This window comes from Drosophila willistoni, assembly GCF_018902025.1.
Source record: "Drosophila willistoni isolate 14030-0811.24 chromosome XR unlocalized genomic scaffold, UCI_dwil_1.1 Seg144, whole genome shotgun sequence".
NCBI lineage: Eukaryota > Metazoa > Arthropoda > Insecta > Diptera > Drosophilidae > Drosophila > Drosophila willistoni.
In genome coordinates, this window is record NW_025814057.1 from 8,565,497 (window position 1) to 8,586,686 (window position 21,190).

Sequence of the window (21,190 nt, forward strand, 5' to 3'; positions counted from 1 at the left end):
GTTTTAGTGCTCAAGTGGCCCAAGCAAATGCAATTTACCTTACCTTACCCAGGGTAAGGTGTAGTGCATACATACGGACATTTTTTCCATTTTTTGTTTTTTTTTTTGGTACTACCATTCACCCAGTAATTTATGAGCTATTAACCATTTGACAAATACAAATAAATCAGCAAAAAAGGAAAAAACAATGCTAAAAAAATTAAGGGGACAACAAGAAACGAAAAAAAAGAAGAAAAAATCATGTAAATGATTGTGCAAATCGTTTTTGGTTGCATTTTATGTACCTACATAAAGTACGTATTAGAATTAGGGTTACAATTCTTGTTTTAAGTACCTACCAGAAACATAAAAGCAGAAACAAAAAAACATTATTAATAGGTGGGAGTGTACCCATCACTATAAAACTTGATGATAAAAATGTTGTGTTATTTTTTGTTTTTACCTCAGCTTGGTTCCGACACACCCTCAAGATGGTCAACATCGGCCATATTTTCCTGCTAATGCAGGTTTTGGTAAGTTCAATTAGTTAAAGTCAATTTATTATACCTCTAACTGTATAATTTGCTCCGGTCCGGGGTTTGTCAAAAGGTCATAGCGGCAGGTGTGATGGCTATTAACGATGATGACGATGATTCAATCAATGATATTACTGAATTGGATGGATCTCTTAGCCGTTTTATTAGGGATACATCAGCTCAAAATATTGCGAAAATCGATGTGAAATGCGATCAAGCGAATGGCATGATAGTTGAAGTTGAATTCAATGAAATATTCAATGGAGTCATTTACAGTCAGGGCTATTTTAGTGATCCCAAATGCAAGTGAGTACATACATATACATATCTAATTGTCAATCCCTATACACATATGTACATAAATATATATTTATTTTCCGCTGCAGCTATGTAAAGGCCAACAGCAATGAACGTACATTCATCTTTAATGTTCCTTTCGATGGCTGTGGCAGCAAGCCATCTTGTTCCCTGTGCGCTTCTGTTGATAATATTCTAATTATTCAGAATGATGAGGACGTTCAGGAGAGTTGGGATATAGCCCGTAAGATATCGTGCAGTCGCGGCGATGAGCAGGAGAAAACCGTTTACTTTAAGCCCTTCGTTGTGGACATGCTGGAAGTTGTCTCTGTGGATACGCCAAGTGGTCCGGTTGAGTGTTGGATGGAAATCGGTACAGGAATACCGCCAAATATTAAGCCCATAAACTATACCCTGAAACTGGGCACCGATATAACCTTTACCATCAATGTGAAACATTTAACACAGACTTGGGATGTGAATATCCTTCAGTGCTATGCCTCTGATAATACCGATTTCGATGGACGCAACACCAAGAGGCTTAAGCTCTCCGATAAGAGAGGCTGTTCATTGAAACCAAAAATATTCGGAGAATGGAAAAAATTGGAATTATCTTCGAATGGTGGACAGACCTCAACATTTTATAACACGCTCAAGGCATTTAAGTTCCCAGACCGCTCTCAGGTTTATCTAAAATGCGATATTGAATTATGTAATGGCAGTTGTGAGCGGGACTACACCTGTGGTGATTTGATCGATGACCCATGTCCTCCTGGCTCCAATAATGTCAATTGCGGTAAAACTGATCTCACAACAACCCGGCCGCGAACGACTAGTAGGGTCCCCATAACATCACCAAGACCAAGGTGTTATCCAGGATCCACTGATCCCCGTTGTCCTCAAGAATCAAGAACTACTCTCAAACCAAGATGCTATCCTGGTTCAACCGACCCAGAATGCGCCACATATCTTCCATCAACCACAAGACTACCGGTAACTAAACCAAGATGTTACCCTGGTTCCACAGACCCAGATTGTCAAATTCTTATTAAGACAACTCAACCTCCATTGAATTCTTGTCGCCCTGGTTCCACTGATCCAGAGTGTCTTAACTGTAACCCTGGTTCCCCAGATCCAAGATGTCCTCAAGTGAGAACTACTCCAAAACCAGGTTGTTTTGAGGGGTCAAATGATCCGAAATGTCAAAAGCCAACGTACTTGCCACCAACTACGCGGACTACTACTACAAGAATTCCCGTAACTACCACGAGGCCAAGGTGTTATCCCGGGTCAACAGATTCTCGATGTCCACAAGAACCTAGAACTACTCCAAAGCCAAGATGTTATCCTGGTTCAGACGATCCAGAGTGCGAACCTAAAACAAATCCCCCTCCAACAACTCGGCCACCTGTAACTACTGCCAACCCAAGGTGCTATCCAGGATCAACAGATCCCCGCTGTCCACAAACGCCCAGAACTACATCTAAACCAAGGTGTTATCCTGGATCAAGTGATCCTGAGTGCGTTCCAGCTACATATTTACCACCAACCACCAGGATTCCCGCTACCACGCCAAAACCAAGATGCTATCCGGGATCTACAGATCCTCGTTGTCCTCAGGAATCAAGAACAACTCCTAAACCAAGATGCTACCCTGGTTCAAGCGACCCGGAATGCGAATATACTACGAATTCACCACCAACAACAAGGCCCCCGATAACGACTAGACAGCCAAGATGTTATCCGGGATCTACAGATCCAAGGTGTCCTCAAACGGTTAAAACCACACCCAAGCCCAAATGTTATCCGGGTTCAACCGACCCCGATTGTCAGCCAATAAGAAAGACAACAAAACCGCCTTTGACAAACTGCCGGCCGGGTTCGACCGATCCGGATTGCCTCAATTGCTTCCCTGGTTCTCCGGATCCAAGATGTCCCAAAGTTCCAACTACTCGGAAATCTGGATGTTTTGATGGCTCAGATGATCCAAAATGTCAACCAGCTACATACTTGCCGCCAACATCGCGGACTCCTACTACAAGAATTCCCGTAACAACATCAAAGCCAAGGTGCTATCCTGGCTCAACCGATCCACGATGCCCACAGGAACCAAGAACTACTCCAAAACCGAATTGCTACCCAGGATCGACAGATCCCCGTTGTCCACAAGAACCTAAAACGACTCCAAAACCCAATTGCTATCCTGGATCCACAGACCCCCGATGCCCGCAGGAACCTCGGACAACTCCAAAACCGAGTTGCTACCCAGGATCCACAGATCCTCGTTGCCCACAGGAGCCTAAAACCACTCAAACACCAAGATGTTATCCTGGTTCAGACGATCCTGAGTGCGAACCTAAAACAAATCCCCCTCCAACAACTAGGCCACCTGTAACTACTGCCAAACCAAGGTGCTATCCAGGGTCAACAGATCCCCGCTGTCCACAAACGCCCAGAACTACATCTAAACCAAGGTGTTATCCTGGATCAAGTGATCCTGAGTGCGTTCCAGCTACATATTTACCACCAACCACTAGGACTCCTGCTACCACGCCAAAACCCAGATGTAATCCCGGATCTACAGATCCGCGTTGTCCTCAGGATTCAAGAACAACTCCTAAGCCAAGATGCTACCCTGGTTCAAGCGACCCGGAATGCGAATATACTACGAATTCCCCACCAACAACAAGGCCATCGATAACTACTAGACAGCCAAGATGTTATCCGGGATCCACAGATCCAAGGTGTCCTCAAACGGTTAAAACCACACCCAAGCCTAGATGTTATCCTGGATCCACCGACCCCGATTGTCAGCCAATAAGAAAGACAACCAAACCGCCTTTGACAAACTGCCGGCCTGGTTCGACCGATCCGGATTGCCTCAACTGCTTCCCTGGTTCTCCGGATCCAAGATGTCCCAAAGTTCCAACTACTCGGAAATCTGGATGTTTTGATGGCTCAGATGATCCAAAATGTCAACCAGCTACATACTTGCCGCCAACATCGCGGACTCCTACTACAAGAATTCCCGTAACAACATCGAAGCCAAGGTGCTATCCTCGCTCAACCGATCCACGATGCCCACAGGAACCAAGAACTACTCCAAAACCGAATTGCTACCCAGGATCGACGGATCCCCGTTGTCCACAAGAACCTAAAACGACTCCAAAACCCAATTGCTATCCTGGATCCACAGACCCCCGATGCCCGCAGGAACCTCGGACAACTCCAAAACCGAGTTGCTACCCAGGATCCACAGATCCTCGTTGCCCACAGGAGCCTAAAACCACTCAAACACCAAGATGTTATCCTGGTTCAGACGATCCTGAGTGCGAACCTAAAACAAATCCCCCTCCAACAACTAGGCCACCTGTAACTACTGCCAAACCAAGGTGCTATCCAGGGTCAACAGATCCCCGCTGTCCACAAACGCCCAGAACTACATCTAAACCAAGGTGTTATCCTGGATCAAGTGATCCTGAGTGCGTTCCAGCTACATATTTACCACCAACCACTAGGACTCCTGCTACCACGCCAAAACCCAGATGTAATCCCGGATCTACAGATCCGCGTTGTCCTCAGGATTCAAGAACAACTCCTAAGCCAAGATGCTACCCTGGTTCAAGCGACCCGGAATGCGAATATACTACGAATTCCCCACCAACAACAAGGCCATCGATAACTACTAGACAGCCAAGATGTTATCCGGGATCCACAGATCCAAGGTGTCCTCAAACGGTTAAAACCACACCCAAGCCTAGATGTTATCCTGGATCCACCGACCCCGATTGTCAGCCAATAAGAAAGACAACCAAACCGCCTTTGACAAACTGCCGGCCTGGTTCGACCGATCCGGATTGCCTCAACTGCTTCCCTGGTTCTCCGGATCCAAGATGTCCCAAAGTTCCAACTACTCGGAAATCTGGATGTTTTGATGGCTCAGATGATCCAAAATGTCAACCAGCTACATACTTGCCCCCAACATCGCGGACTCCTACTACAAGAATTCCCGTGACAACATCGAAGCCAAGGTGCTATCCTGGCTCAACCGATCCACGATGCCCACAGGAACCAAGAACTACTCCAAAAGCGAATTGCTACCCAGGATCCACAGATCCCCGTTGTCCACAAGAACCTAAAACGACTCCAAAGCCCAATTGCTATCCTGGATCCACAGACCCCCGATGCCCGCAGGAACCTCTGACAACTCCAAAGCCCAATTGCTACCCAGGATCCACAGATCCTCGTTGCCCACAGCAGCCAAAAACGACTCCAAAGCCCAATTGCTATCCTGGATCCACAGACCCCCGATGCCCGCAGGAACCTCGGACAAGTCCAAAACCGAGTTGCTACCCAGGATCCACAGACCCTCGTTGCCCACAGGAGCCTAAAACCACACAAAAACCAAGATGTTATCCAGGTGCAAAAGATCCTGAATGCGTACCTGCTACATACCTCCCACCAACTACCAGGACACCAGTAACTACTTCAAGGCCCAATTGTTATCCGGGGTCAACTGATCCTCGTTGCCCACAGACGCCTAGAACTACACTCAAGCCTAGATGTTATCCTGGATCGAATGATCCTGAGTGTGAACCAACCACATACCTCCCACCAACCACAAGGATTCCAATAACGACACCTAAAGCCAATTGCTATCCAGGATCTACAGATCCACGATGCCCACAGGAGCCAAAAACTACTCCCAAGCCGAACTGCTACCCTGGATCAACCGATCCCCGTTGTCCAAAAGTACAAACAACTACTTCCAAGCCAAGATGTTATCCCGGATCCACTGACCCAGATTGTCAAATACTTATTAAGACAACTCAACCTCCTTCAACATCCTGTCGTCCCGGTTCTACCGATTCAAAATGTCTCAATTGCTTCCCTGGTTCCCCGGATCCAAGATGTCCAAAAGTTCCAACTACTCGAAAGGCAGGATGTTTTGAGGGCTCAGATGATCCAAAATGTCAACCAGCTACATACTTGCCCCCAACATCGCGGACTCCTACTACAAGAATTCCCGTGACAACATCGAAGCCAAGGTGCTATCCTGGCTCAACCGATCCACGATGCCCACAGGAACCAAGAACTACTCCAAAAGCGAATTGCTACCCAGGATCCACAGATCCCCGTTGTCCACAAGAACCTAAAACGACTCCAAAGCCCAATTGTTATCCTGGATCCACAGACCCCCGATGCCCGCAGGAACCTCTGACAACTCCAAAGCCCAATTGCTACCCAGGATCCACAGATCCTCGTTGCCCACAGCAGCCAAAAACGACTCCAAAGCCCAATTGCTATCCTGGATCCACAGACCCCCGATGCCCGCAGGAACCTCGGACAAGTCCAAAACCGAGTTGCTACCCAGGATCCACAGACCCTCGTTGCCCACAGGAGCCTAAAACCACACAAAAACCAAGATGTTATCCAGGTTCAAATGATCCTGAATGCGTACCTGCTACATACCTCCCACCAACTACCAGGACACCAGTAACTACTTCAAGGCCCAATTGTTATCCGGGGTCAACTGATCCTCGTTGCCCACAGACGCCTAGAACTACACTCAAGCCTAGATGTTACCCTGGATCGAATGATCCTGAGTGTGAACCAACCACATACCTCCCACCAACCACAAGGATTCCAATAACGACACCTAAAGCCAATTGCTATCCAGGATCTACAGATCCACGATGCCCACAGGAGCCAAAAACTACTCCCAAGCCGAACTGCTACCCTGGATCGACCGATTCCCGTTGTCCAAAAGTACAAACAACTACTTCCAAGCCAAGATGTTATCCCGGATCCACTGATCCAGATTGTCAAATACTTATCAAGACAACTCAACCTCCTTTAACATCCTGTCGGCCGGGTTCAACCGATCCGGATTGTCTCAACTGCTTCCCTGGTTCCCCAGATCCAAGATGTCCCAAGGTTCCGACAACTTTAAGACCAGGTTGTTTTGAAGGCTCAGATGACCCGAAATGTCAGCCGGCTACTTACCTGCCTCCAACATCGCGAAATCCAACTACTAAAATACCGATAACAACAGCGAAGCCAAACTGCTACCCAGGATCCACCGATTCCCGCTGCCCACAGGTGCCAAGAACCACTCCCAAGCCAAATTGTTACCCAGGATCGACAGATACCCGTTGTCCACAAGAACCTAAGACGACTCCAAAGCCCAACTGCTATCCTGGATCCACAGACCCTCGATGTCCACAGGAACCTCGGACAACTCCAAAGCCCAATTGCTACCCAGGATCTACAGATCCTCGTTGCCCACAGGAGCCTAAAACCACTCAAAAACCAAGATGTTATCCAGGTTCAAATGATCCTGAATGTGTACCTGCTACATACCTCCCACCAACTACCAGGACACCAGTAACTACTTCAAGACCCAATTGTTATCCGGGTTCAACTGATCCACGTTGTCCACAAGTACCCAAGACCACTGCACAGCCGAATTGCTACCCTGGATCCACAGATCCCCGATGCCCACAGGAGCCAAGGACCACTCAAAAACCAAATTGCTATCCAGGATCTCCGGATCCGCGATGTGCTCATAGCTTAGTTACCACAACAAGTCAACCTGCAACGACTCCTGTTTATTGCTATCCAGGGTCCATTGATCCTCGTTGTCCTGATAGTGGATATAAGGGCACAAGCCGCATTCCAGCCACATACTTGCCTCCTTTGAGTGATCCAGGCTATGATAGGACCATACGCGATGCGAGAAGTTTATTCTTCAATGAAATCAACAAATTGGCCTCCACGAACAACAATGTCTTTGAACTAGACGAAGATGATGAGAGCGAATTAAAGAGAAGTAAACGTGATCTTAATCTGGATGCCGAATTAAATCCCCTCATAATTGCTGATCAAAGCGATGATGATCTATTATCGAGGAAGATTATGAAGCGTGAATTCAGTGAACGTCCACCGGAAAAGGAAATAATTTCCCTGACTCTCGGCATACGGACCGGGATCAATGTGAAATAGTCAGATAGTATGAAAATTATACACTAGAAATACTCATCCCTAAACCGATATGTATTTTACTTAGAATGTTATTCATTATTATGCCTATTTAAAAAAATATATATATTTTTGTATGTATGTATGTTCAGTTGTTCGTTATATATAATATACAACGCGTCTTTTTCGCTTCCTATTTCATAAATATGTAAATGAAGAAGTTTATTTTTTTCCACAACATGGGCTCTTCACTTTAGGTTAATCATTTTGCATCAATTTCTATGTCTAGAAATTAACATTGGTATTTCTCGGATTGGGAACCATTAGTTTGATACGTTCCAGCCTGTGGAAAATGCCGCATCAGAGGTAACCTCAAACTGCGAGTATATAGAAAATCTCAAAATGGTTCGCCACCAATTCTTCTTAAATCGAAAATGACTTTTGAAAAAAAAAAAATAATAATAAAAATACTTTCTTACAATCGATTGTACTAAATTAGCTGTCAAAAAAGCAATACTGCACTGGCAAAAAGAAATTCGCTACAAAATACAGTTAACCGTCAAGTATATTAAAACGTTTCTACGTTTCTTAATACGTTTTCCTCTTAATGCATGGTGTTTGAATATGTCATTTAGAAAAAGCAAAGCATTAAGCCACTTACCTTATAATTCACAGGTAACTTTGCACTCTTTTCCTTCATTTTATTTGTCCTTCGTAACACAAAAAAAAAAAAAAGCAACAACAAAACAAGGGAACTTGATCGCATCCATACTTCGCCCTCTTTCTTTCTGCTGCTGCAAGTGCTCCAAAAGTCCAGACAGTGTGGGTGAAAATTCGTTTTATTCTGATCTTGTTCCTTTAGTACTTTTCTACACACACATATACATACATATGTATGTAAATAAATACATATTTGACACAAAACAAATTAAACACAAAAATTACCCTTTGACGCGCAAAAAAAAAATGAAATAGCCATTAACCTAACGGCGAGCAAATCATTAAAACTGAAGTGAAAGAGCGAGAGCCTGAATGAGAGAGGATTGAGCATAGCATTGCCAGACTTACAAAAAATTGTTGGCTCAGCCCGTTATATTTGAATTCAGAACGTTGAGAAATAATTGAAAACACATGCCCACAGACCTTCTCTTTGAATAATAAACATTTCCAAATCTAAATGATTTTAAATTCCAACCAACTTAAATGTCAAACAAAAGTGTTTACACTAATTTAAAAATATTTTTTTTATATATTACTTTGTAAAACGGTTTTTCCGTTTTCCTTTGTTTTTTTTTTGTTGTTGTTTTTTGATACAAATACACAATATTCTAGATTGGTTGCCGCCATCTGTGGGGCTTACAATAGTTAACTTAGTTTTAATTTGTTTTGTTTTTGTATGGTTTTTTTTTTTCGTTTTGTGTTGCAACATTTAAAGACATGCAGAAATTGAAATTGTATTTTGGTTTTAGTTTTTTCCTTTTGGATTTACAAATATTTTTTTAGCGTTTTTGTTTTATCTTTAAATGTATTTTGTTAGTTCTTAAATTGAATTGAATTTGTAGCGAATTTTCTTGTTTGATTTAGAAAAAGAAGATCCTAGCGTAGCAATTGGTATTGGATTACTACAAACGCTCACCAAGGGAAGTATGTGTGTGTGTTACATTGTGATGGTGTGTGCTGTTTTTGGGTGTATGTGTGTGTGTGTGTGTGTCTATGTGTTTGTTTATAAACGGTGTAGAAATTCTTATGTTATAAAAAAACAAGAAAATAATTATTGCAATAAAGCGGCTGAATGCTGTTGTTGACTGCTGCCGCTGTTGTTGTTGTTGTTGTTGTTGTTGGTATTGATTATCCTGACTGGAGTTGGCGACGAGATTGATGTTATTGTTACTGCTGCTATTGTTGTTGTTGTTAGTGTTATTGGTGGTGCTGCTATTTGTGGTATTGTTGTCGTTGTTAATGATGATGATGATGTCATTATTGCTGCTGTTGTTGTTGTTAGTGCTGCTGCTGTTGCATCTGCTAATACACCTCCACCATTTCCACTACCGCCACTGCCACCACCACTACCACCACCTCCTGATTCGTGTTCAAATTTCTTATCCGGTACAACAACATTACTCATCAGGATAAATCATGAGGCGCTATTCGTTTCGCCATTATTCTCATGGAAATTGGTGCCATTCACAATGAACGATGTGCCCAAACCATATAAATGTCCCGAATATTTCGCATGATCAATATTATCCTCAAAGAACATCTGAAATATAATAAATCACAAAAAATTAAATCTCGTAGTTTAGTTTCTTCTACAAATATAGAGCTAGGACAAATATTACACATAAATAGCGCGTCTTTTGCGAAAGTTGACTAATGGTAAGACATACATATAATAATGCCACAATCACAGAAAAGCGCCCAAAAGTACACGAGGTTAATCATTTGTTGGTAAAGAATTGTTAGTTTTACATACCGTTAACCGATGTTAAGTGTTCGTTTTAGTTTCATTTTTTTAAATAGTTTTTAAACATCTTTTTTTTCAGTTTAGAGAGCTAGTTTTGACAATTTCTTCGATACGATTTTTTTTTTGCACTTGCTCTATACTTTTTCTTTTTTTTTTTTTTTAATATTCAATACGTGATTCTATATGTTCCTCAACAAAGAGCTTAAAATTAATGAAACAAAATAAAAATGAAAGATAGATCAACAACAAATAAATCGAAAACATAAAAATAAACATAATCAGTGGAATGTTAATCAAATTGAAGTATTATAAAAAAATTATTGAAAGCAAACGGAGAAATGCCACAAATACGAATACTATATCTGTATATACGTAAAATATACACACATATATATAATACTAAGAGTTTCTTAAAAAAGAGAGATGAATTTCAAAATTTTGCCAACATTTTGAAATGTTTTAAAAGTTGTCAAAATTACGATTCATAAGCTGGGAAAGCAAAATAAAGCAAATATTTAATAATAACTACATAAATATTGAAATGTATATGTATATATCCATCACAGTTTTATACACCCCATTATTTTTCATATCTTTACATTTTATAGCAACCAACCAGACTGATAAATTATCCCCACTTTGGCTTGCAATCTAAGATTTCCAGAATTTTCAATACTCTATCTATCTACTTAGCTGAAGAGATGTTGTTTGCCATGCACTCAAAGTTAAAAATAAGCGGAGAATAAGACACACAACCACTTTAAAGTAAAATTTAGACAGATGAGATGCCAAAATACTATATTGATGAATTGTTTTGTGTTTTGTGTCTTGTGTTAAGGGTAGTTAAAAACGAAACAAAAAAAAAACAAAAAAATAAAAACGAAAGAAATGCCAATTGCTAAATTCTTGTGTGTTTTAATTTTCCATATTGTTAAATTCAGTAAATATTCTTTCAACTTTAGTGTTGTTGGTTAGTTATAGTGTTAGTTTTTGTTTAAAAATTAACAGACATATTAATTTCATAGTTGAGTTGACAACAAGAATCGCTCATTCTCATTTCATTTTATGTCATTGAATTCAATTATGCGTTTTAGAATTAAATTAATGAAATAGGTAGATAAATAGATTAGAAATGTGAGAAAGTGTTTAAGGCACCGCATGCCAAAACTATAAACTAATTAATATCAATATACACATAGATGATATATTTACAAATGTGTAAATGAATGAAAATTGAGCCTGTGGCTCCCATGTTTAAATGATTATAGCGCCGATGATGATGATGATGATGATGATGATGGAAATTGGTATCAACAAAGAATGCAAAGAACTAGAGCTTGGGCATATGGGTTGCACCCTGAGAAGTTAATGGCTCCAAGACATTAGCATGGTGTGGTGATAGATTAGTAAAAACTTTGATTAACAACTCCAAAGAGGTGATAGTTTCCCCTTCGCTACCAATGATTGCTGACGTTGGAGAGCAACAATTGTTGCTGCTACTGCTGCCAGCAGCTGCAGCATTAACATTGTTATTATTAGCATCATTATTGTCATTATCATTATCACTATCATCATCATCATCATCATCACCACCGTTATCATGATCATGATGGTGATCATCATCATGACAACTTTTACAACAGTATGAACCAACATCTAATGGCATTTTAGTGTTGGCCTTGCGAAGCAAGTTGATTATGGCACATGTAGGCTTTATGTTCATGGTGTTCTCAAACAAATAAGGAAAGAAGTTATTTGGCTTCTCTAGCATAAAGTCCAAACCCTTTGTTAGCTGTACCTCACGCATTTTAAAGAACGCCATGCCCGTTAGCAATGCATCCGATCCGGCCTGATGCTGCGGTCCAACGCGTCGTAATTCCAATTGATCAGCTACTTCCTGAAGGCCACCTTTAAGATTCTTGCATGACTTCATCAGATATTTGATGTCGAAAATGTTGGGAAAATAGATGTGTAGCAATTCAAAGAAGTCCGCCTCATCGGCGGGCAGATTCTGATCGGTAAGTAGTTTTAGCAGATAACCAAAATCATAGCCAGAGTGAAAGCAAAGCCATTTAATGTTATCCACTAGCACAATACCAGAACTCATTAGTAATTCTGCAAATTCAGTGGGATCTATGCCATCCTCTTCATGTTTCTTGAATTGTATGCCCGAATTCTGTAGCAAATCAATCGAGTCTTGGGCATACATGTCCTCGCTGGAAACGAAACAAAATGTCTTTAGTAGTACACCGAGAAAAAAAGCCAAGCAAGAAATAAAGAGATTCCTCCTACCTCAAGTTAAACTTGAAATTGAATTGCCATGTTGAGTAACCCGGTGGAGTTTTACCCTCATCATCCATAAATGTCAGTCCCAGCTGAATGATCCTTAACAAATCGACATTGCATCGCAGCAGTTGATAATGATAATCCGCTGTGGATCGAAATTCGCCCACAGGTCGGGCCACAACGCCGGGAAACTCTGTGTCCATGGCCACATAATGATATTTTTGCACTACTTTGCGTATTGTGCGGAATTCGTCCTCCAGATTATGCTTCCAGACATCACGTATGCCACATTCCTCATTGCTGGGTATATGCACTTGGCCATGAGCCGCGCCACTAATGGCCGAAGGCATTTGCTATCGAAAAGGACGAAAGTAGCAAAAGAGGATAAAACACAGTTCGATATACTTGTGTGTGTGTGTGTGTGTGTGTGTCAGTGGGTTAAATGCCAATATGCGGGTAAGTGTTGTTTGTAGTGTGTGTGTGTGTAAGTGTTGATTGGGTGTTCATGTGGATGGATTATCAATATATAGGTATATATATATATATATATGCATATGTATATAGCCGAACCAATTGATTAAAAGACACTTTAGGCCTTAAACTAAACAGAAATTCAATACTATTTTTTTTTTTGGTTTTGCTTATATGATGTAAATAAATTTTGGTAGTTATATATACTATTTAAGTTATTTTGCCAGCCAATTTATTGATTTGCAGTTAGAAGAATTTTGCTGCTACGAAAAAGAAAATGAAATCAAAACGGTTTTTAGGGTGGTGATAAAAACAGCAATAAAAAAACATACCGAAAGCCAACCTCGAAACACCGAAGTTTTATATATAAATAAATACCTTTGCAGTTTCTACGAATATAACAACTATTGGTTTGAATTTGATTTATCATTTAAATTATGCAAGTTCTTTTTCAAAATTGTGAAAATGAAGGAAATTTCAAAGAAATTTTTCTACAATTATCATAAGAATATATGACCATAACGGACAAGATTTGTAAAAATCTATATATTATTATATATACTGCAAAGTATATTGTCCAAAGAAATAAACAAAAATAGATAATGTAGATTGAGAGAGAATGAGAGAGAGAGAGAGAGGGTGGAGAAAATAGTAAAAATAAAAAACAAAACTTTAGGTTGAGTATATTTGGAATTGCTTTTGGAATTGGAATTGGAGGTTAACACGAGATGGAGTAGTGGTGCTACTTACATCGTCGCCGGTCGTCGTCTGTTGTTGCCGCTGCGGAGGAGTTGGTACCGAAACCGCTTCAGCCACCTCTTCCCACTGCCCTAAGCTGAAGCCTTAAGCAACACAAGTGTTTTTCACTTTTCGATATTATTTATAAAGATTTTAAAAACTTTTTTATTTAAATGTGTGTTTTTTTGTTTTTTTTTTGGTTTTGTTGGATTTTGTTTTTTACAGATTTCAAATTTTTTTTTTTTTTTTGACTTGCTGCTAACGACGATGTGGAAAATTCTAGAGAAATTGACAATATTTAAGCTGAGAGGAAAGCAATTGTCAGTATGAGAAAGTAATCGATAATACATAGATATATGTGTAATCAATAAAAAATCGCAGCTTAAATCAAAGAAAAAATTATCAGGTATTTTTTCGATGATATTAAGCTAATCCCATTTGGGATGTCAAAAAGAAAGGGATAGAAACATGGCCAAGTATTGGGAAGAGAAATTTAGAGGGAGACAACAGATGTAGGGTGATCTTGAGAATCGGAAGGGAGATGTTAGAGATTCGAGAGATTTTTGGAAGTTGAACCTGTTGCATACGGTACAATTTCACAATCGTAAATATTATTGGAAGAGGAAACGATGGCATTACATATACATATGTACATACATACGTATAGCCTAAAATAACATCTAGGAAAAAACGGATGTTTTAGTTAATCTCGAACAATGAACTAAACAATTTAACTCTTTATAGACCGGCACTATGCTGAATAGAAAGAGAGGGATAGAGAAAGCAATTGTCAAGTAGGCGAAAGAAATATTAATCGTAATTGGGTCAATTGGGTATCCTATTCCAAAAAGAACCGTTATAAGTGGACCATAGCGAGAGTGGGTCGCAATCATTCCTCTTTCTATTCACACACACACACACACACAAACGTATAGTGCCATCTACAACAACAACACAATTGCATAGGCATGTAAAATGCACCCAATTGCATGTCAAGGCCAACACACAAGAGGTCTAATACACACAAATGGAAAATCTATAAGTTGCCAATCTTTCCCAGCAGATACAATTCCATGACTTACCCATTTCATAGTAAATAATTTTCTCCAACTTGTCCGTTGTTTTTATTTAGTTAATGCACTTTTAACGCAATTAAATTATATATTACAGCAAGCAGCGTCGTCGGCGGCGTCCCGGAGCAAGCGATGGGCGGGGGAGAAATTTTGTGGCGGGATGCGATAGTTGGTTTTCGGCTGTATTACTCAAGTCGGCTTCTTTCTTCCTGGCTGGATGCACCACTACCTGCTAGCGAGGCACTTCTGTGACCCCTTGCGGCTCTTTATTCGAATGGTTTTTTGGTGAATAATTTGCGAGTCGGACAATTGCCAAAAATATTAAAGAAAAATAATGAATAGTGTGGGTTAAAGACAATTTGTTGACGACAGGGTTGGACAACGCGTGAGAGAAGTCGTCGACAAGCAAAATTCAAGGGCTGCACACAAAATTTGTGTGACAGTTTTAGGTTTTTTGAATTTCTAAGATTTTTGAATTGTGACTTTTTGTACATATGTACGTAGGTGCACGTGTATACAATAAAATATTTCTTTTATATTATTTTTTTTTTGTTTAATGTATAAGAGAAACATATGTTACGGTTAATTCATATATCGATAAATTCAGATAGTGTTGTTAAACAGCTGATTAGCACGTAGCATACCGTAATGTAAACGACGTAACGTAAACGCAAAAAATGAATTAATCGATTATTGTATCATTTGACTACCAATTAATAATTTAACGATTATTTTCATAATGTTATTTTTGTTATGAGTTTTACAATTTCTTCTATATTTTATAGCAAAAATAGTAAAGAAAGCAGTAAGAGTTATACGTATTTTTAATTCATATATTAAAACGTTTTTTAATAAAAACTCTTTTGTAGTAAGGCATACAAAATTTAGACAGATGTTCCGTAGTTAATTTGTTTTTTTTTTTCTCGGCTGCCGTATTTCCCGTTATTGAGAACAGGCGGTCCGCTGGTACAGATGTTGCCTAGCAGAGATTAGTAGCCTAGTGCAACTGTATACAATTTTGTGTATACTGCGCTTTATTTTGTGTTAATATTTCCACACTTTGCTTTGCATCGGCGCCAATATCTTTCACTTTCGCGCTGAAATTCACTCCCTCGAGCTATTATTTAATCGAATAATCGATTGTGTATTCGATTAATCGAGTGCCTTTTTTGAATTATATTTAATCGCGAATTAATACAATTATATCGATAATTTTCCCATCATTAGCCATGGAGTCCAATAAGGAATTGCAAATCAAAGAAAACAGCAAACAATTTGCCGGTAACTAAAATATTAAACTAAACTAAATAAATTTTGATTTACAAGTTTTATATATGGACGCCAAAGGCGAATCTTGTGTTGTCTGTTGTGTTGTGTTGTTGTGCTGTTTATTTATATATATGTGTGTGTGTGTGCATTTGTGTGTGTGATACCTTCTTCAGTACCTTGGCCTATTTGTGGCATCTTGCGAATTTAGCTAATTTTAAAAATAAATTCCTCGAACTGAAGAAACGTCTTACCTGTTTTCATTGCTCTTTTCTGTTCACTTCATTTACTCTTTTTTTTTTGTTTTTGTTTTGGAGTGTTAACAAAAACTAGTTTTGTTTTATTAACCACTGTCTGTCTGGCCATTGACACGACAACAATAACAGCAACAAAAAAGCGCGAATTCCATCACGGCGATGTCAACAATCAACAATTATGTATTGTCTCCCTCCCCTTCCCACAGCACCATCTCTCTTTTTATCCTCTTCTTTTTTTCATTTCTTCAGTTTTTTGATAGCCCCCAATCCCATTGGCGGCAATTTCACCAACTCCACTTACACAGAAAGCCCATCAAAAATTTTTTTTCAAAGCAGCACATTTATATACCCTGACTAAAGTAGTAATCTTGAAATTCTCCATAGCTTATAGTCATTCGATCCTGTTGTTATTTCTTTAGCTTTTAATGTAGCGAATAATCTCGATTCTTCGGGAGAGGGTATACACGGCAAGGGTTAACAAACTGTTATTGAAGCAAAGCAAAAAAAAAGACTTTTGGCTGTTTTTTTTTTTTTTTAATTTCACATGCAAATGAAATATTTAAGCACATACATATACACAATATTTTCCCGTTATCTCGAAGTACTGATTAGACCCACTTGAATTCAATTGATTTGTAAAAAGTTTCCAACTGATTTCCGTATATTCGTGAAAATTGATAATGACGACGTCAACGGAATACGATATTCATTATCGAATTAGAATTACATACATATTTATCTACTCGTCTTATTTCTCATACGAATTCCAATAGCTTATATGGCGTATACTCGATATATTTTCTTATTTTTGGTTTTAGCTTATAAACAATACCTAAAGTATGCAACAAAAAATTTCAAAAAAAAATTTGAATATCGTTTAACCATTTGAATGTACTAATGAAAATCGGCACGTATCCAAGGGGGTAGTCCGGAAGGGCTATTCACCCTCTTTTTTAAAATTTTTTCGACTTCCTTTACGCTTAGTAAAATTTCAAAGTGGTTTTTTGTTCATTCCCCCTCGTAATATATATATTCTAGATCCGTCCATGTTAAATAACATTGTATGTCCCCATATATATAATACATTCTTGCTCTTGCTTGTCATAGTCACACACACACCATTACCAATATATTGATTCATCATCATCACAATTGCAGAAAAATTAATAGTCTGTAAACAAAGCAAAAATCATTGATCAAAACACTTGGAATTTAATTTGCGTTTACTATGATCACGTTTCTATACGACTCTCCTCCGCCTATTAAACCCAATTGAAATGGAAATGGTCGTGTGACCCAAACCCAGTGGCAATCTTCGGCACGCGATCTGCCTGACTGACTGTTGCCTGGCTAACGAGAGATTTTTACGAGGTTTCTGCTGCCTCAGTCTTTGGCCAACTGCCGAAGTGGAAGTATATATAGAGAGCTCTTGGCTCTAGAATACAATTTGTATAATTTCTTATTTTTCGAATTCTGTGGAACGTGCTTTTATTTTTTTTTTTGGTGTCAAAAGAAACAATTGTGTAAATATTTGTGCGAGTTATTTTGTTTTTTTCAAAAAATTGAATGAAAATTGAGAAGGAAATTTCTACATGAGGAACTCTTATCACAAAAAATGTATAAACAACAACTACAATTTGTTAATATTATGTTTAGCCCTTAAGGTGTTCTTCCATTTCGTGAGTTAGGAATAAATAAATCAATGTCACATAATATCGGCCAAATTCTTAGTTGAGTCAATCCATTTAGAAGGTTTACGTAAATTTCTAGACATTTCGTTTCTGGTTTCATTTTCAATTTTGCATACAAATCAACTTCTTTGGTATTCAGTGTCTTGTCTCATTTGCATGTAAATATATATTTGATATGGTATTATTTTTTTTTTGATATATGCAAATATACATATCTCATCCAGTCGTTGAACTTCTCAATTCTTCGCATAGTTTGTAAAGTGTGTAAAGCATTAACTGACATAATCGATAGTCCAAAATTTATGATATCAGAGCATAAAGATATCATTTTGCCTTCTGACTTTGTTGTGAGCAAAAGTTATTTGATAATAATAATCAAGACGACCGAACAGTCTTTAGGCATTCCCGCAATCGAAATTGGTTTTTAGTTGGTCGATTTCGTTCAAATTTTCATATTAAATTTAAAGTCTAGGTAAAGAAAAGGTGCAAAAAAGACTCCGAAACTTATTGGGATCGATTTCTTCAGTTTAAGGCCTCGTTAAACTCAACTATTGTAGAAGTAGAGGGCAAAAAAGGGAACAATATTTGGCAAGTCCTTCAGGATCATTTCAATAAAAATTAATATATATTCTTATTCTATTACAGAGCCTTGTTATATACAAAATGCCGCTAAAGGATTTGGGTTATCGCCTGTTGCCCGGCCTTAAATGGCTGCATGGGTATACCGCCCAGGATGCGGTGGCTGATCTCATTGCTGGCATTACAGTTGGCCTCACAGTTCTGCCCCAAGGTCTGGCCTATGCCACATTAGCTGGTCTGGAACCACAATATGGCCTGTACTCGGCATTTGTTGGCGGGATTGTGTATGCTCTGCTTGGCAGCTGTCGTCAGGTGACCATTGGACCAACAGCATTGCTGGCCTTGATGACTAGTCGGCATACAGGTTTCGGTTTGGGTTCGGGACCAACATATGCCATTCTGTTGTGCCTGATATCGGGTGTAGTGGAATTGGCCATGGCTGTGCTAAAATTGGGAGCCTTGGTGGATCTTATATCGCTGCCAGTGACAGTAGGTTTCACTTCAGCCACAGCGGTTATAATAGGCACTTCGCAGTTAAAGGGATTGCTTGGATTGCGCGGCGGTTCGGGCTCGGATTTTATTAATACCATGAAATCCGTGTTTGGTAATTTACAGCACGTTAGACAGGGTGATGTTACCCTGGGATTGACTTCCATTATGGTGTTGCTTCTGTTGCGGGTAAGCCATAAAATTCCATGCAAAAAAAAACTTCCTTTTTCAACTTACAACGTTTTCTCAACTCCTTTTAGAAACTGAAAAATGTTAAACTGGCGAATAGAGTGCGCAGTTTACGTGCCCAACAGTTGATAAGTGGCACAATTTGGGTTATAGCCACTGGTAGAAATGCTCTGGTTGTTCTAGTAGCCAGTGTCCTGGCCTATTCCACATGTGAGCAGATGGAGACATGTCCGTACATTCTTACCGGCAAGGTTAAGAGCGGTTTACCAAATGTGGCCTTACCTAAATTTGAGACAACAATTCTGGGCAAGAATGGTACCCAAATAACACAGGATTTTGAGGCCATGGTAAGCTAATAGAGATTGACAATCGATTTTTATATTGAAAATCATTTTCTTTATCTCTTATGTTAGCTCTCTGAACTTGGACCATCGATGATAATATTACCAATCATTGCTGTGCTTGGAAATGTGGCCATTTCGAAAGCATTCGGTGGAGCTGGTCTGAGCCCGACTAGGGAATTGGTGGCCCTCTCGATGAGTAACATTTGCGGTGCCTTCTGCAGCTCGATGCCAGTGACTGGTTCATTTTCCCGTAGTGCTGTCAATCATGCCAGCGGCGTGAGAACACCCATTGGAGGTTGCTATACCAGTGTTCTAGTGCTGCTTGCCCTTGGACTGTTGGCTCCATATTTCCAATATATACCGAAGGCAGCTCTCAGTGCGGTCATCATTTCAGCTGTGATATTTATGATTGAATTTGAAGTTATTAAACCACTTTGGCGTTGCAGTCGTCGTGAATTGTTACCAGGAGCCATTACATTCGTGATGAGCCTAGCTGTGGGCGTGGAAATTGGCCTACTATTGGGCGTTGGAGCGGATGTGGCTTTCTTAGTCTATCGGGCTGCACGTCCTGTTCTAAGTGTATCCAAATTGCAGACAATCAATGGCATTAACTATATACTCATACGTCCCAAGCATAGTTCATTATATTTCCCAGCCATCGAATGGGTGCGTTCGGGTATATCCAAAGCGTTGTCAATCCATGGAACAGCTCCCGTGGTCCTAGACTGTGCACATGTTCATGGTGAGTTCCCAAAATCAGACACTTTATGCTTATGACCAACTAATTAATCGTTTGCATTTGCAGATTTTGATTTTACAGCTGCACGTGGCATGGGTTCACTTTATAAAGAGCTTGCCAAGGCTAATGTTCCATTGTTCCTAATGAGCGCTCACAAGGATATTGGCCTAATTCTGAAAGAGTCAACCAATATAGATTTTCCCACTATCGATACACCCGATGATTTGGAATGTTTGCTGGAGCAAAGTGAGCTATAATTGATATACATATATGCATTCTCTGTGTTCTCCCCCCTTTCTAATTGTTAAAGTTACCTCTGCTTTTCATGCTCTCATTTACAGCCTCTGTAGTTGCTTGTTAATTGGCTCACCTATCTATCATCCACCCGTCATCCCAGTTCATAATTGTTAGCTATCTCTGATTGCTCTCTGACTATTCCCGTTTTCTTTTTCTAGCCCATGACTATGAGCTGCAATTGCAGGTAACAGCTCCGTTAGTGGAATCTCAGCTAATCCATAGAAATCCGACAGTCGACGAGCCCACCGAGTTAAGTAAATTGAATGGCACTGGAACCTAAACATCAATTTGAAACTTGTGTCAGGATCACAAATTATTTTTACACAACAACAACATTTTACCTATTAGTTTTTGTAAGATTTATTTAAGGGATTCGATTTAAATCTAAAAATGTTTTCAAAAACAAACCAAACCCTTTGAAAAAATTGAGTATCCTAAGCCGTAAATATTAGCTTCTAAATTAAGCTCTCTTTACTTTCTATGGTGTTATTTATGTACTATATTTATGTGGGTA

The 21,190-nt window shown here is 39.6% G+C and overlaps 3 protein-coding genes across 5 annotated transcripts; 2 read left to right on the top strand and 1 right to left on the bottom strand.

The window, feature by feature from the left end:
- Positions 1-456: 456 nt before the first annotated feature.
- Positions 457-7,878, top strand: LOC6638597 (mucin-2). The gene is made up of 3 exons (XM_047012146.1): positions 457-512; positions 589-821; positions 902-7,878. Exons 1-3 carry the CDS (start codon positions 471-473, stop codon positions 7,815-7,817), a joined length of 7,191 nt encoding a protein of 2,396 aa, XP_046868102.1. The 5' UTR covers positions 457-470; the 3' UTR covers positions 7,818-7,878.
- Positions 7,879-9,013: 1,135 nt separating this feature from the next.
- LOC6638596 (CCR4-NOT transcription complex subunit 7) lies at positions 9,014-15,211 on the bottom strand. 2 transcript variants are annotated; one of them, XM_023178197.2, is made up of 4 exons: positions 14,835-15,211; positions 12,550-12,896; positions 12,056-12,473; positions 9,014-10,053 (listed from the first exon to the last, which is right to left on the bottom strand). In XM_023178197.2, the coding sequence occupies exons 1-4, from the start codon at positions 14,841-14,843 to the stop codon at positions 9,928-9,930; spliced, it is 900 nt and encodes a 299-aa protein (XP_023033965.1). In that variant the 5' UTR covers positions 14,844-15,211; the 3' UTR covers positions 9,014-9,927. The 2 variants fall into 2 exon arrangements, with proteins under 2 accessions (XP_023033965.1, XP_023033963.1); XM_023178195.2 differs by lacking the exon at positions 14,835-15,211 and adding an exon at positions 13,765-13,856.
- Positions 15,212-16,057: 846 nt separating this feature from the next.
- LOC6638595 (sodium-independent sulfate anion transporter) lies at positions 16,058-21,083 on the top strand. 2 transcript variants are annotated; one of them, XM_002061820.4, is made up of 6 exons: positions 16,058-16,106; positions 18,685-19,296; positions 19,368-19,643; positions 19,710-20,382; positions 20,446-20,625; positions 20,835-21,083. In XM_002061820.4, exons 2-6 carry the CDS (start codon positions 18,703-18,705, stop codon positions 20,954-20,956), a joined length of 1,845 nt encoding a protein of 614 aa, XP_002061856.1. In that variant the 5' UTR covers positions 16,058-16,106; positions 18,685-18,702; the 3' UTR covers positions 20,957-21,083. The 2 variants fall into 2 exon arrangements, with proteins under 2 accessions (XP_002061856.1, XP_023036129.1); XM_023180361.2 differs by lacking the exons at positions 16,058-16,106; positions 20,835-21,083 and adding an exon at positions 20,721-20,828.
- The last annotated feature ends 107 nt before the right edge of the window (positions 21,084-21,190 follow it).

Bases quoted from the DNA above. Each gene is read 5' to 3' on its own strand.
- LOC6638597 (XM_047012146.1), top strand. From the start codon at position 471: ATGGTCAACATCGGCCATATTTTCCTGCTAATGCAGGTTTTG. The intron at 513-588 runs GTAAGTTCAATT...GTTTGTCAAAAG, and splicing joins TCCTGCTAATGCAGGTTTTG to GTCATAGCGGCAGGTGTGAT. The intron at 822-901 runs GTGAGTACATAC...TTTCCGCTGCAG, and splicing joins TTTAGTGATCCCAAATGCAA to CTATGTAAAGGCCAACAGCA.
- LOC6638596 (XM_023178197.2), bottom strand. The intron at 12,474-12,549 runs GTAGGAGGAATC...TTTCGTTTCCAG, and splicing joins AATTTCAAGTTTAACTTGAG to CGAGGACATGTATGCCCAAG. The intron at 10,054-12,055 runs GTACAGCTAACA...ATTATATTTCAG, and splicing joins CGTTCTTTAAAATGCGTGAG to ATGTTCTTTGAGGATAATAT.
- LOC6638595 (XM_002061820.4), top strand. From the start codon at position 18,703: ATGCCGCTAAAGGATTTGGGTTATCGCCTGTTGCCCGGCCTTAAATGG. The intron at 19,297-19,367 runs GTAAGCCATAAA...AACTCCTTTTAG, and splicing joins TGGTGTTGCTTCTGTTGCGG to AAACTGAAAAATGTTAAACT. The intron at 20,383-20,445 runs GTGAGTTCCCAA...TTGCATTTGCAG, and splicing joins AGACTGTGCACATGTTCATG to ATTTTGATTTTACAGCTGCA.